This window comes from Salvia hispanica, chromosome 2 (genome assembly GCF_029641045.1).
Source record: "Salvia hispanica isolate PSC_SH4W2 chromosome 2, Shi_PSC_v1, whole genome shotgun sequence".
Lineage (NCBI taxonomy): Eukaryota > Viridiplantae > Streptophyta > Magnoliopsida > Lamiales > Lamiaceae > Salvia > Salvia hispanica.
The window spans coordinates 27,949,342-27,964,967 of NC_142693.1; the positions used below are offsets into that span (position 1 = coordinate 27,949,342).

The 15,626-nt window shown below is 34.1% G+C and overlaps 1 protein-coding gene and 1 pseudogene across 2 annotated transcripts; one reads left to right on the top strand and one right to left on the bottom strand.

Moving 5' to 3' along the window:
- Positions 1-2,324: 2,324 nt before the first annotated feature.
- Positions 2,325-6,568, top strand: LOC125186383 (uncharacterized). 2 transcript variants are annotated; one of them, XM_048082912.2, is made up of 6 exons: positions 2,325-3,011; positions 3,347-3,490; positions 4,099-4,311; positions 4,497-4,568; positions 4,669-4,740; positions 5,173-6,568. In XM_048082912.2, exons 1-6 carry the CDS (start codon positions 2,393-2,395, stop codon positions 6,084-6,086), a joined length of 2,034 nt encoding a protein of 677 aa, XP_047938869.2. In that variant the 5' UTR covers positions 2,325-2,392; the 3' UTR covers positions 6,087-6,568. The 2 variants fall into 2 exon arrangements, with proteins under 2 accessions (XP_047938869.2, XP_047938799.2); XM_048082842.2 differs by lacking the exon at positions 5,173-6,568 and adding an exon at positions 4,860-5,126 and having other exon boundaries at positions 2,332-3,011.
- A 4,621-nt stretch (positions 6,569-11,189) lies between these two features.
- On the bottom strand, positions 11,190-12,177 carry LOC125191103 (transmembrane 9 superfamily member 7 pseudogene; annotated as a pseudogene).
- Positions 12,178-15,626: the final 3,449 nt, after the last annotated feature.

The window sequence follows — 15,626 nt, forward strand, 5'->3', positions numbered from 1 at the left end:
ACAATATACATAAATTATATTAACACAACTTTAGATAAATCAACAAAAACAAAATGTTGGAAAACAAAAGAAAAAAAAAACAATGAATCAACACTTATGGTGAATCAGCAATTTTAATCTATATAAATTGAGAATTGTCATGTGTAATAATCTTTCCAGAGTCAACAATTGCTCGAATAATATCTATAAAAAATAGAAGCAACAACAATGTTAAAAAAAATAATAATATTATAATTTAGAGATATTTAAAAAGTGCCAAACAGTGCATCCTTTAAGACAATGTTAATACACAAATAATAATAACAATAATAAATATTAATACAATTGCAACAGTAGTACTAAAATAAGGAGTACTAAAGAGTGGTGGCTCTTCATCAGTTTTTTTATCTGCTTGATTAGATCATATTTGTTTTAAATGTATACATAAATCTTGAAAACTTGGAGTCGTTGACTTCAGATATTTGTGTTCTAGAGCACATAGTAATTTCGAATTCATGATCTGCTTGATTAGATCAATTGTTTTAAACATGGCTTGAATCCTAGTGCCCTACATGGAAAAAATAAACAATTAATGGTTTTAGATAAATAGCTAAAAAATGTAATAAGATAAGAAACGAAACACATACCACACGGTCGTGGAAAATACATTCCAATGAGATTACATTGGAGTTGTCTCCACGTTGAATGAATTCATAAACACACACGCACCGCATCGAATGGCTGACAAAGTATTGCACCGTACCGCATCAAATTCTTAGTTTTACAAAATATTTTGATGCAATGAGGAAATGCAAGAAAGAAGTGAATTATAATCTTGCCCATGCTACATATTTATAGAACAATATTGAAGAGTCCTACTATTTTGGACGTTACAAACCCTATGAAATTATTATCATAAATATAAATATTGACCTATAAATTTAAGTTTGTAACGGTTGTAAATCATTTAGTATTACTCAATTGAAAACCGTCCATTGGCACAGTCATAAAAGCTTTAAATTAAAAATTCAATATTTGATTACTTTTGGAATTATAACATAAAACGTCATCTACCAAATTTGATAATTATTAGTAAAATATTCCCATATCAATTTAAGCCAGTAACGGTAATAACTTTTTTTTTTTAAATAGAGTGTAATTGTATTGACTAATTATGTTTAAATTATGCTTAAAATTTATAAATATTCAAATTTATACCCAAAATTTATAAATGTTCAAATTTATACCCAAATTTCATAAATATTCAAATTAAGGCCAAAACTCGCCTTTTATATATGCATAGATTCTATTAATTAATTTTAAAGTTCCATGCTCTCTCACTGCATAATATATGAATGAAAGCTCCATAAGTGGGAAGACTTACCGAGTCTTCGGCAATGTCCTCCTGACTATGATTGTGGTACTCCAATTTTGAATATTATTTCTACTCTCGCATTGTTTGATTGTCCAAATTTAATACTTTCTCTGTCCCATAAAAATAAAGATATTTTGGAACAGCACAAGAATTAATGTATAATTGGTAGAGTGGGAGAGACGAAGAGTGGGGTAGTTTAAATAATGTTAGTGGATAGTGAGACCCACATTATTATAAGTGTTTGATAGTGGGAACTTGTGGTACAAGTTGTAAATAAATTAATGTATAAAGGTAATAAGTTAAAAAGAACTAGAAATGTGCTATTTTTATGGAATGAACGGAAAAGGAAAGTATTCCTATTTTTATGCGACAGATGAGTATATGGTTAGGAATTATTATGACTTTTGTAAAAGTTACACTAGCCAAAAAAATTTTTTAGAAAAAAGTGAAATGAAATATTTATTGAAGTACAAACGTAGATAGAAAAATGAGATATTTAATGGAAGACACGAAATGTTTGCATTGGAGTGAGACAATATCCGCGTTCAATAATCAAGACTAAATCTCGCCCCCCTCTACAGTTTGATGAAAAATATGGAGGGCTAGGATTGAAAGGGAGGGATTAAGCATATGTGCTACGAAATGGATATTTCATTTGTTTTAAGATAAATTTATTCACTACTCCTTCCGTCCCGAGGAAGATGACCCCTTTCTTGGGCGGCACATAGTTTTATGCAGTTTTATTTTGTGTGTTAAGTGGAGAGAATAAAGTAAGAGATGGAATAATGCAGAGATAAAGGTGTTTCCATTTATAGTAATGGGTCATCTTGGATGTGACAAACCAAAAAGAAAAGTGTGTCATCTTTAATGGGACGGGGGAGTATGTTTTTTTTTCTCAAAATATGATTTTTTTTCTAAAGAGAATCAAGGTTAATTACCTCCATAGAAAAAAGGATAACACACGTTTGATGTATATATTTAGAGGTGGCTCAAAATGCTGTGTACCTCCACTCATTACTACTTTTAAAATCAAGCCTGATGGATAGATCTTTTCATCTCTACCTCCTTTTTCTACTTCAATGGTTGATTGCTTGTAGCTCAGCCAACTCAACCATCAACACTGATCGTTTGTCGCTTATTGTCTTCAAATCTCGAATATCTTCAGATCCCCATAATATATTGACCAAAAATTGGAGCAGTGAGAGCAGTATTTGTAGTTGGATTGGAGTTACTTGTGATCCTCTCCATCAAAGGGTGACTCGGTTGAATATATCATCCATGGGTCTCGTCGGAACCATTCCACCAGAAATCGGGAATCTTTCTTTTCTCGTTTCTTTAGATGTGAGCGAGAATTCTTTTCATGGTCATATTCCCAGTTCTATTTTCAACATGTCAACTTTAGAAGTTTTGAATTTGAGGAATAATAGTTTGTCTAGTGCTCTACCACTTGATATGTGCAAACACAATCTCCATGGACTGAGGAGACTTTGCATTTCTTACAACAAATTGTTTGGGGAAATACCATCAAGTTTGGGGCTGTGCTCACAGCTTCGGTATCTTTCTTTGTACAAAAACAACTTTAGTGGACACTTGCCAACACAAATTGGAAACTTGAGATCGCTTCAACAATTATTCTTGGGTTCCAACAATTTAAGTGGTAAGATTTTATCTATCTATATGGTCTTAATAATTTTCTGATATGGATTTGTTTTCACATCATCTAATTTTTTCCATTAGTCTAAAATATTATTTAATATTCATTGTTAGTATTTGTTTTGTTTTATTTAATTGGTTTGGATTTGATTTATTTCGCTTATATTAGGTGATCCTTGATTATTATTAAAAAAATAAATTAAATTCTACTCCTATCATTCTCTTTTTACTGTTTTTCCTTTTTTTCCTCTTGGAGAAACGTCCAATCCCTCTCTCTAATGAAATTTCTCTGATTTTGACATCACAATTTTTTAAGTCGATGACTTCGTTACTCTCCAGGTAATATTCCCAAAGAGATTGGTCGTCTTAATAAATTGGAAACGATGGAATTGTATGAAAATAAACTTAGCGGATCGATTCCAAAAGAAGTTGGGAACATGACGGCTCTTGTCAACTTACGGATCAACGATAATTCTTTAAGTGGTATGATTCATTATTCCGCTATTGACATAAGTTTAGTAACATCAAAATGTATTTAATGGATATATTACGAAGTTTATTACATAGACGCAACTAAATTTGCTACATCCAATACTATCACAAATATTTTTGTTACACATAGGCGTCACAAATCAATATTCTTTCTATCACACACAAATTATGTTATGTAGTAGTATTATTTTTGTTCAAAATAATACGATAAATTTAATAACTAATTACATCCTTAAAATACTTACATTTTCACATGTTATAAAGATAAAAATACTTGTACTTGCCATTAAATTAGCTACACCAAAAAATGACACAAATTTATAAATCTCACAATACTTCAAAAAATTAAGTCATTGCGAGATCATTTTGTTTTAGTGATTTCTTACATGTAAGCTTGGCTACCAAACACAAATCTGATCATCGGGACGTTAACGTGAAAGTTCTCGATATGTTAAAGTGAATTTGCATTAGAACTTATTTTAGTAGACGAAAATCAAAAGGATCATATGTTAGGGTGATAAGTAATAGGAGTATTTTTCATGCACTTTTCTATCTAATACTTATATACTTACTTTTTCTGTAAACTTCTTAACTTGTAGGAGTTATACCACAAGAGATTGGTAACCTTCATAATTTAAGAATATTATGCATGTTTATGAACAAGTTGTCGGGACCTTTGCCACCAACCATTTCCAACATGTCTTCGTTGGGGACTGTTGACATATCAAGTAATACAATTACTGGGGCTTTGCCTTCGGAAATTGGGAGTATGAAACTGGGAATCTTAATCCTTGACCACAATGCGTTAACCGGTAAGATTGCTAACTATTATGTACAACATAGTTTTAGTTTAAGCATATGCAAATTTTCATAGAACTAACGTCCAAATACGGTCTCTTACATTTATCCTAAAAAACTTTTTGGTCTTATACATTAGTGTTACCTTTTGGTCTAAAAAATCTGTTTTGGTATGTGCATTATTATAAAATGATTGAAGGTACAATACCATCAGTCATTGGGAACATGTCAGACATGAGGTCCTTATTGCTGTCTTCCAACAATTTCAATGGTGAGCTCCCTTCCTCCATTCCTGATAAAAGTTAATAATGATGTTAAATTTTATGGATATTAGATTTAAAGAAATTTAATTTTTTAAAAATTGTTTGAAGGTCCAATACCATCCACCATTGGAAATATTTCAAATTTGCGTGATTTATTGCTCTCTTTCAACAAATTAAATGGTAAGTTCCCATTCTCTGTCTGCAACTTGACATACATTAAATAATCTTGTTTGGCATTTTATAATCTTCACAATACCTAACATATTATGTCATTTTATAGTAACATTTTTTTGTTATAGTGATTCCTACATGCGAACTAGGCAGATTGGAACCTGTCATTACTCCGGATATTAGCATGAATATTCTAGATTGTTAGAACATGGAAATTGTAAAGTTCATACATTAGGGTGAATAGTGTTATTTTTCCCAACACTTTTATGTCTAAAAAGTATGCTAACTTTATTTAAACATTCTGATTTATGGGAGTTATTTACTAAAGATTGGTCATGTGGATGATTTAGGAGTATATTGCCATCTCATGCATGTATATTTGTCAATGTAAATAAATGTGATATATATCATTCGTTTATCTTTCAAATAAATTATGTGAAGGTCCAATTCCATCCACGATCGGAAATCTTTCATATCTGGAGTATTTAGATCTCTCTTCCAACAAACTAAGTGGTGAGCTCCCATCCTCCATCTGCAAGTTGTCACACCTCAATTATCTACTTCTCTCAAATAATACTTTGGAAGGAAGACTGCCACATTGCTTTGAAAATTTTAGCGGATCTTTGACCATCTTTCATCTAAATGAAAACAAATTTAGTGGCCTCATACCATCTACCTTTTCTAAGAATTGTAGTCTTATGTCCATCAATTTGGGCCATAACAAATTCCACGGACGATTACCTAAATCCTTAATTAATTGCCAAAGTCTAAGGGTTTTCGACATTGGAAATAATAGAATACAAGATGACTTTCCCTTTTGGATGGAACGCCTACGCAAGCTTCTAGTGCTAGTGTTGAGGTCTAACAAGTTTGGCGGTAATATGTCTCTTCCTTCAAGAACTAAGTTTCCATTTCCTAGGTTGCAAGTTTTCGATGTATCTCATAATGAATTTCTAGGCTCTCTACCTCAAAGATATTTCAAGAACTTCAGAGCAAAGATATATCCAACAATGTTTTATGAAGAATTTCTAGATTATGTGGAGATGATTCTAACCTTGAAGGGCCAGGATCAATTATTGAATAGACTACTTGAAACCTTCACTGCAATTGACCTCTCATCCAATAGATTCTGCGGCACTATTCCACCTTCCATGGGAAATCTTAAAAGTCTCAAATACTTTAACCTATCCCACAATAGCCTCACAGGACATATACCTTCATCTTTTGGAAACATGAGTGAGCTCGAATCATTGGATTTGGCGACAAACAATTTGAATGGAGAAATTCCAAGTGAATTGACAAGGTTGACATTTCTTGCGAAATTAAACCTTTCAACTAACAATCTTGTCGGGTAGATACCACAATCTAATCAGTTCTCCACATTTGAGAATGATTCATATATTGGAAACTTAGGATTGTGCGGAATTCCGTTGACAAGAAAATGCAAAGAGGAGAATGGGCAACCCATGCAGCCTGCTGAAGAAAAAGAAGATGATGAATATGAATTCATAGATGGATTTGGTTGGCGAAGTGTTGTGATGGGATATGGATGTGGATTCTTAGTTGGGGTTGGAATTGTTTACATGATTATAAGATGTGGAAGGCCAAGATGGTTGGTGGAATCCTTTTTCGGGGTTGGTTATAAATATAAGACGAAAAACAGACGCAACAGAGCTGCACCAACACGCAGGGGATCTTGATTAAAGACAAAACTAGAACTGTGTGGTTTTCTTGTGTTTAATTTGGAAGTATTGCTTGTGTTTGAGTTGTGTTTTTTACTTTTTCAATTGCTACTTTTGTGGTTGTGTTTGATTTCTATAATAATTTCTGTGAAGTGAAGTACGTATTAAGTTAAATAAAATTTTGGAAAATTTAAAATGAAACTAGTAAAAGATTGCCATTGTTAGATTTCAAAATACATACGCCAAAAATATAAATTTTCCGTTGCATCAAATAAGTTCTGAGTTTCCATAATCAGTTGCAAAAATAATTCCATTATATTTGTATCGTCAATAAATACTAGTATATACATTTCATTTCTTTTTCATTCATGTAGTATGTAGTTCTATATATCTACAATTACTATATATCTTCAATTTTCGATTCAAGTGTCTTGAATTCACACTATTTTACAGCGTTTTAAATTATAATAATGGGCTAAAAAATTGGGCCTTTGTTATATTAAATCAGTTCGACCACATCTCATGGAGACCAATGGGCCAAAGTTACAAGAGGATTAGAGGATCCACATGGATGGGCCGGCAATTCGTACGGATTACGCATACTTAATATTAATTGGTTATATTAATATTGTATTGATATCTATAATATGTTAGTAATATTTAATTAAGAAGATTTTGATTAGGGGTGTTTAAACGGTTCTCCGAACCGAAATCGAATCGGAACCGACCGGTTACTTGAGAAATCGGAAATGGAAAATCCGGTTCCGGTACCGGTTCTGAACCGGAACCGACCGGTTCCTAACCGAGAACTGGATTATAATTCAATTTTTTTTATATAATTTAATATACTAATAAATCTAATTTAGTTGAATCAATTTTGAATTAAAGTGAAATAATTTGAAACATTGAGTGATTTTTAGATTTAAATAGTGCTAGATTTGCGAGCTCTGTTTTCTAAAGTATTTAAAATGTTTAAACCGTGATACTTTGAATCTTCAATTATTTCTCTAACCCATTTTTTACGAACTAACTACAATTAGTAGGACATCAGTTTATTTTTAATTTCCAAAATAACTTATAAAAATATAATATCATTTCATATGATAGGAATTTAACTTTATAACAAATTTATGTAACAATTCCTTTAACATACGATTTTAACCTATTTGTGAATAATTTATTAACTGTTCCGTTATAAACCAAAAAGTCACAACAAGATTAATTAGTATTGGAAATTCCAATGAATATTTATTTAGCCAAAAAAGGGGAAATGGAATCATTTTTTTAAAAAAAATGTTAAAGTTTAGAACTCCTATTTTTGTATTAAAAAATTGCTAACATAAACTAGTCCGGCCTACTACACTTGGCATCACTCTTATCCATATATGAATATTATTGTATTGTTGGTTTGTAATTTTTGTGTATTTATTTGAATTCTTATGAATTATTTGTTATATTTCTAGATGTTGGATTATTATTTTTTTAGTATTAAACTATTTAAAATTATAAAAGAATTCGGATTAAAATTACACATCGGTTCCGGTTTGGAACCGGAATTGACCGATTCTTAACCGGATGGTTCCAAACGGAAGCGGTCGGTTTCGGTTCCAGTTCCAGTTCTAGGATTTATGGAAATTTAAAACCGGTTAACCGGTGTCACACCTCAACCCTCTTTGACGTATACATTGATAATAATCAGATACTCCCTTTAATTCTCCATTTCACAAATATCAAACATATTCTTTAACCAACACATATAATAAAAAATTCATATCATAACGATTTCATGTCTATGTGCATATGCCTATCTGTTCAGTTTATTATTCTGTGACAGTTCAAGCCTGGTATTTGCCCGGAATTCCTCTATGACCCGAAGGCCCCTCTGTAATATTGGATTCATAGGTCCCTCTAAAATTTCAGATCCAGTGCAAGGCTGTCACAGATCCTCTTTAATCACATTATTCATGTACTCTTTAATCACATTATTCATGTACTTTCAATACCATGTGTGAACATATCAATTCTATCAACTGCATATCCATATTAAATTCCGTCAAATAATTTCAATACGATATATAAACATATTCCTTACACAAATTATATATTGATGGCATATTCCATCACCATATAAACCAAATATTCATTGCAGTTTATCACATTAAAAATCAACCACAAAGCACTTGTAAAATTAGAAATGTGATTTATACTCACCAATTGATAATCTAGTTGGATTCCTGACTATGTCCCCAGTTCTATAGCTCTCAGTTTAAAAGATAAAAATATAGGTGAAAATTCTCTCCTAAATCTCAACCTTCACGTATTTAGCTCTAAAAGTTCCTCCCGGCTTTAACAATTTGACTCCCCCTCCCTTATTTTACAACTCTGAATCCTAATACAATCTATTTCCTCCTTTTCTTTTCTTCTTTTATTTTGCTGCCCTCTCCCTCCTCTTTTCTTCTATACAATATATTGCAATTTATAAGATCCTGTATCAGCCGACTTAAAGAAATGATATAAAATAAACATCACCGTTGTTGAAGACGTGGGACTGTGGGAGTACAATAATTTTACACGTATTACATTTGCAAACATTTTCTATTCATATGGGTTTATCTTTTTTTTACTGATAACCATAATGCAATATTCATTTAAATACATATATCTATTTGATTAGTACGTGTAGGTCTCTAAATACATGCATGTATCATATACTCCTAAAATAATAAGTACATACATAAATAAAAATTTTATGTGCACATGCATACGTTAATACACATTCACACAACTTTAAATTAACAATTTATTATTTGATAATAGTTTTCATTATGCATAATATAATTTTTAAGACTCTCTACAAATAAAAATTATATATAGTCATCATAACACTACCATCAATATCCTCACAGTACAAATGACAATATGATATTTATGATATCATATTCCGGGTTAGGAATGTTACGACCGGTCAACCGGTCCGATTAGAACCGGAACCGGAAGAATAAGCAGGACTAATTTTGATACGGAGTATAATTTTTAAATTTATTAATCATACTTAAAAATGCTATATCGATAGTTTATTATAATATTTTCAATTATTAATTTATTACGCACATCTTGCATTAAAAGAATGGACTATTATTGTTATTATTGTATTTCAAATTAAATTTAAAAATTAACTTTAATTATTAGGTACTTGCCTTGCGTGAGGCTGAAGAAATCATAGCGCACATGAAGGGAAATACTAAATACAATCATAGGTCGAATCCCTTAACGGTTTCCGGTGGCGGTTAGGCTCGCCGGTGAGGGATATTTACGGCGGATTTAAGGGCTCAGAGGATAAGGGGGACAGTTGCTCAATCTCAAATTCACTACAGCTGTAAATAAAGCGCACAATGGAAAAGTGACTTCCCCTTTTAAAATTACTACTACCTATTTAATGACTTGGAACATGGTGTAGAAATTATTTTACAAAAATTATACAAGGATTAATTTTGTACTTTAGTCTTTTTAAATTATCAACTTGTTTGATTAAACATGCTGATTGGAAACATCAACCTGACATTTTAAAACGTTTTATGGTGTACATGTGATACGATATTAATTATGAATTAATACTTATTGGAGAAATTAATAAAAAGAGAGAGATTGGAGATTGGTTTTCTCCGGAAGGGAGAAATTGTAAAGAGAAAATGATAAATATTTTATTTAATTCATTAATTCTTCTTAAAGATAATAAAAAACTTCACACATATTTATAACATGTGTATTACAAATATGTCTCTTAAACTAAGAAAATAAATTAAATCTTAATCCAAACAAATCAAATCCTAACAACTATATGAAAGTAAAACAAAGCATAACAATTAAAAAATAAATCATATAATAAGCTGTCCCCAATCAACATGTCAACAATCAGAGGTGGAAAAACTCACAATAAAGTAATGACTTGCACAAACAAGTCAAATAATTGACTTTATTTTCTCATTATCCATTAATGAGACTTAATTTGCATAGTATTTTTTAGTAACTTTTGCACAAAATTCTACCTTTCACATCCTAGTAGCCAGTTTTTCTTCACTCCTCTTGAAGAGGAACTTGGCTTAGAAAAAATTTATTTTAGCTTTTAATATCTGTATTAACAGTATGGAGAGAGTTTCCACCTACTAATATGGTTTTCTTGTCTTAGCATTGCTACTAATAAAATAATACTCAACATTTACTCATTGTTTATCACTTGTGTGTCTTGGACCATAATTTATATTTTCTATTTTAAATAAACCACTAATTAAAGTATTTAAATATTAATCAACGTTTCTCACTTTATCTCTTAGATTCATGAGATTACTGAATATTTAACACATGCAGTATGTCTTAGATAAACGAGGTTGAGATCTCGATTTATTTTTTAAACATCATAAAAATTCCTCTCCACTCATTATACTAATAAAAAAAATACGAATTTTGATTATTAATTCAAGGGCATGAGGTTGTGGTCCATTTATTTTATGCAAGATGCAGCTTAGTTGATAAAAATCGTCTCTCGTAGCTTTGAATTAGAACTGTTCAATGTGTGTGGGCATATGTGATTACTAAGTCGAGTTGAGGAAATCCGTTCTTGTTACAAACAAATCTTGACTAAATTTCATATTATTTTGGACAATTTGCAGTTCATTGAAGTAAAGTAGATTACATTCAGAATTACAGAAGTAAAAAACTCACATTTTGTGAAATATACTAACATACTTCCACTTCACTCAATCTTCACGGATGAATAGATCATCCGGACAAACCATAAGCAGGCGTAGAAGCCGACTGAGCCTGTAACCACGAAGAAAGCACACAACACGATAAATATATACCCTGTGCACCAAATCCCACATACCCGCATTATGATCTCCCATTTGGCCAACATGTAGAAAACTGAGTAGACAAAAAGGAAGAATGCAGGGGAGCCACCATTCAAGAAGGCTCTCCACCACCACTTGTAGTCTTCACTACACAACTGCAGATAGCATAAAACCACTGCTATCTCCGCGCAAAATATCATCAAGACAAAAAAGATAACCAAGAGGAAGCCGAACATGGAACACAACTGGTTCACCCATAGGTAGGTCTGGATGAACCGAAACTCAATGAGAACCGATACAAACGGAAGAATGCCTCCTACTACTATAGAAAAGATGGGTCTGAGGTACCATGGCTGTTTAGGAATCTTTCTTGGGATCTTACAGGTTTCCAGCGGAGCGTTAATGGCAGTCTTTCTGTTACCAAAATAGCCACCAAGAAACACTAGTGGACCTGAAACTCCAAAACACAGGATCGAAAGTGCAAGCATTGTTCCAAAGGGTACGCCCGAAGATAATATTTCACCCCAAATGAGAGTGCTCACTGCAAAGAAAACTGAGAGAAGAATACCGGGAAGGAGGAGCGCTGTTTTCAAGGCACTCCTCTTCCACTCTGTGGTCTTGAACATTCTGCGGAGACCGGCAGAGGAATAGCCACCAAAGAAGCTCATTAGAAACCATAGCAAAACCATGGCAGTCATGGGCAGCCCAAGGTTGGAATGGAAGAGGAAGCCTAGCAACGCAAAGATCATTGTTGCAAGTGTCGTCCCAAGCATCTGAAGTCCAGATCCTGCACAGACACAAACCATTTCCAAATTCAAAGGCGGTCTGAAAACATCTCCATGGAGCAGCTTCCACCCCGTTTCTTCATGAGCTTCGTCTTTGCTTTCCAGTTGATCATGACTTGCAATTGTTAACATGGTGATCCAAACTGAAGTTCCTAAAGTGAAGCCAGCTAAGAGAATTTGTGATGCTACATATCTAATGTCAAAGATAATATCTAGTTGTGCCACGTTGGAGCTGATGCTAGCTGCTCCTACATGGAAGGAAGTGCTGCTTGGTGGAATCGGCTGATTGGTCCAGTACAGGCTTTATCTCAGCACCTGAAAAAGGATGGACCACACCTTATTTCTCTTAATGAACATTGTCTTGTAGTTCAGATTTTACAGCTTGTTTTGTTAGGGATTTAGGGTTTGACTAATGTCTAGGTTGTTCTCCAGCATAGTATATATAGAGAGACAAAGTTGTAACAGCCGGATTTGATTTCAATGAAAGCTTAATGCAAAAACTCTTTTCTTCCTCAAGTTGCAATGTCTTCTTTTACGTCTTGCTGCAAATTCTGTTTTTTGGCCATTTTTATCATGGTAGCCTAGGCTCTGATCCTAGGACCCCTTTTTCTTATCTTTGCTTCTGTTTCTTCATATCAATGGCAGAATCCCATAGCTCAATTGAGCATGATAATGAATACTCTGCTTCACCAAACTATAACCTATTTGCAAATCAAACTTTCCCACAAAATACATCAGTCTCTATCAAGCTCATTAAGGATAACTATCTCATATGGAAACAACATGTTTTGTCAGCTGTGAGAGGGTATGGCCTTGAAGGGTTCCTGACAGGAGAGCAGATCCCTCCACCACGAGTCATTACCTTAACAAACTCCACTCAAGAAAGAGGGAATCCAGATTATTTAATCTGGAATATGCAGGACCAGAGGTTAGCTCACTGGATCCAATCTTCACTTTCAGAAAGTATCATGATTTTGGTTGTGGGACTAAGCACCAGCCAGGAGATATGGGAGGCCATAGAAACGAGTTTTGCCCATCAATCAAAGGCCAAAGTGATGCAGTATCGGCTGCAACTTCAATCCATAAGAAAGGAATCACTCTCAATGAGAGCATACTTGAACAAAGTAAAAAGTTGATGTGATTTGTTGGGAGCAGCAGGCTGCAAAGTTTCCGAAGGAGATCAAATCTTGCACATTCTTGCTAGATTGGGAGCTGACTACAACCCAGCTGTAGTCACAATCACTTCAAAGTCAGAAGAACTATCTGTGCGAGAAGTTTCTACACTTTTGACGAGCTTTGAGACAAGGCTAGATTCAACTGTGAAGACTAGCTCAATCAACACAGAAGGCTCCATCCCAACTGCTAATCTTGCACAAGCTGGAAATCAGAGGACCAACTCAAACAACAACTATAGAGGAGATGGAGGCAGATCCTTCAACTTCAGGGGAGAGGTGGCAGATCAGGTGGTAGAGGAGGAAGATCTGGTGGCAAAATCATCTGCCAACTATGTCAAAAGCCAGGCCATGGTGCTGATAAATGTTGGCATCATTTTGAGCAAAACTTTTTGCCAACTCCTCCTCAAATGAGAAATCCAAGTTTGCAAGGCCAAGGAGGGTTCAGTCAGATGAATCCTACTGCTAATGTTGTCCAAGCCAGGAACCAGAATGTTGTTCAACACACTGCTCCACCTCAATATGCTCCACCTCAGTATGCTCCATCAGAATATAATGTTGATGCCTCTCCATCCACATCTTGGTACCCGGATTCTGGGGCAACTAATCATATCTCTAATGATTTTGGAAATCTCAACTCAGCCTCTGAGTACAATGGAGGTAAACTTCTTCATCTTGGTGATGGTAAAGGCATTAAGATTAAACATGTTGGTAATTCTATTTTCAAGCCAAACTCTAACCCTTTATCCAAATCTCTTTTTATTAATAATCTGCTTCATGTTCCCCAAATATCTAGAAATCTTCTTAGTGTCTCCCAATTTGCTAAAGACAATGGAGTATTTTTTGAATTTCATCCTACCTTTTGTTTTGTGAGGGAGCAGGGCACCAAGGAAATCATTCTCAAGGGCACCCTTGACCATGGACTTTACCATTTCTTCCTGCACAAACCTACTTCCACCGCCAAGACATCAAGACCAGACGATCCTTTTTCCTTCCATAAGAGCAAGTGCAGTGTCCCTGCTACCAGCTCAAAGTCTTTAGATGTTCCTGTTTGTTCAGCTTCTACTTTACCTTCCTCTAATTCAATAGTAGTTAGCCTAGATTTGTGGCACAAGCGCCTAGGCCATTGTGCATGCATTTGACACAATCAAGAAGGCTTTACTTCAACATTTCCTATGATTCAATAAAATCAAATTTTCTCTGCATATCTTGTTGTGTTGCTAAGGCTCACAGATTACCTTATGAAGCTTCTATTACAGTTTACCATAATCCATTAGAACTAGTGCATATTGATTTATGGGGTCCATCACCTGTACTTTCAAGAAATGGTTTCAAGTACTATGTTACCTTCATTGATCACTATAACCGTTTTACTTGGCTTTTTCTCCTAAAATCCAAAAGTGATGTCTACTCTGCCTTCAAGCAATTCAAATCTCTTGCTAAAAATCAATTCAATGTTAGAATCAAAACCTTGCAAAGTGATTGGAGAGGTGAGTTTCAAGGTCTCTCCACTTTCTTGCAAGAATTTGGTATTGCACACAGAGTCTCGTGTCCCCATACCCCTCAACAAAATGGATTGGCCGAGAGGAAGCATAGACACATTATAGAAATGGCTTTAGCTATGCTTTCTCAATCTGGTTTAGACTACAAATTTTGGGATGATGCTGTAGTCACTGCATCCTACATCATCAATAGAATTCCTACCCCACTTCTGTAGAATATCTCTCCTTTTGAAAAGCTGTTGAAAACCAAACCAAATTATCTAGAGTTCAAGCCTTTTGGCCGCCTATATATGTTACCCACTTTTGAGGCCTTATAATAACATAAGCTTTAACCTAGATCCTTTCTATCCACCTTTCTTGGATACAGTAACACTCATAAAGGATACAAAGCCTTGCTGCCATCTGGAAAACTCATCATAACTCGAGATATTGTTTTTGATGAACTATCATTTCCACATCTTCCTAAGTCAGTGAATACTACTGCTCAAGATACTTCATCTCCTGCATTCTCCCCTCCTCTTTCCCCAGTCCCACCTCAAGTTTTCCCATCACATCCCTCTCAGCCTGCTTCTCCATGCTCATGACATACTCATGTCAATTCTCCAACTTCGCAGTCACCTCCACCAGCTGAATTTATTGATGGTGCATCTCCTCATAATTCTCCTCCTGCTCCAGCTGATGGTAACTCATCTTCTCCTCATAATTATCCTCCAGCATTATCTGCATCATCTGGTCATCATCACTCACAGAACTCCTCTTCTTCCACTCAACCAATCAATACTCCTACTCATTACTCTTCTCATTTACCAACTGTTGATGTTTCTGCCAAAACATCTCACCAAATGATCACTCGGAGTAAAACTGGAATTTTTAAGCCTAAAGTGTTCATTGTGTCTCTTGATTGTAT

Coding starts and splice junctions, on each gene's coding strand:
- LOC125186383 (XM_048082912.2), top strand. CDS start 2,393: ATGGATAGATCTTTTCATCTCTACCTCCTTTTTCTACTTCAATGGTTG. Junction 3,012..3,346: donor GGGTTCCAACAATTTAAGTG/GTAAGATTTTAT, acceptor GTTACTCTCCAG/GTAATATTCCCAAAGAGATT. Junction 4,741..5,172: donor CTCTTTCAACAAATTAAATG/GTAAGTTCCCAT, acceptor AATTATGTGAAG/GTCCAATTCCATCCACGATC.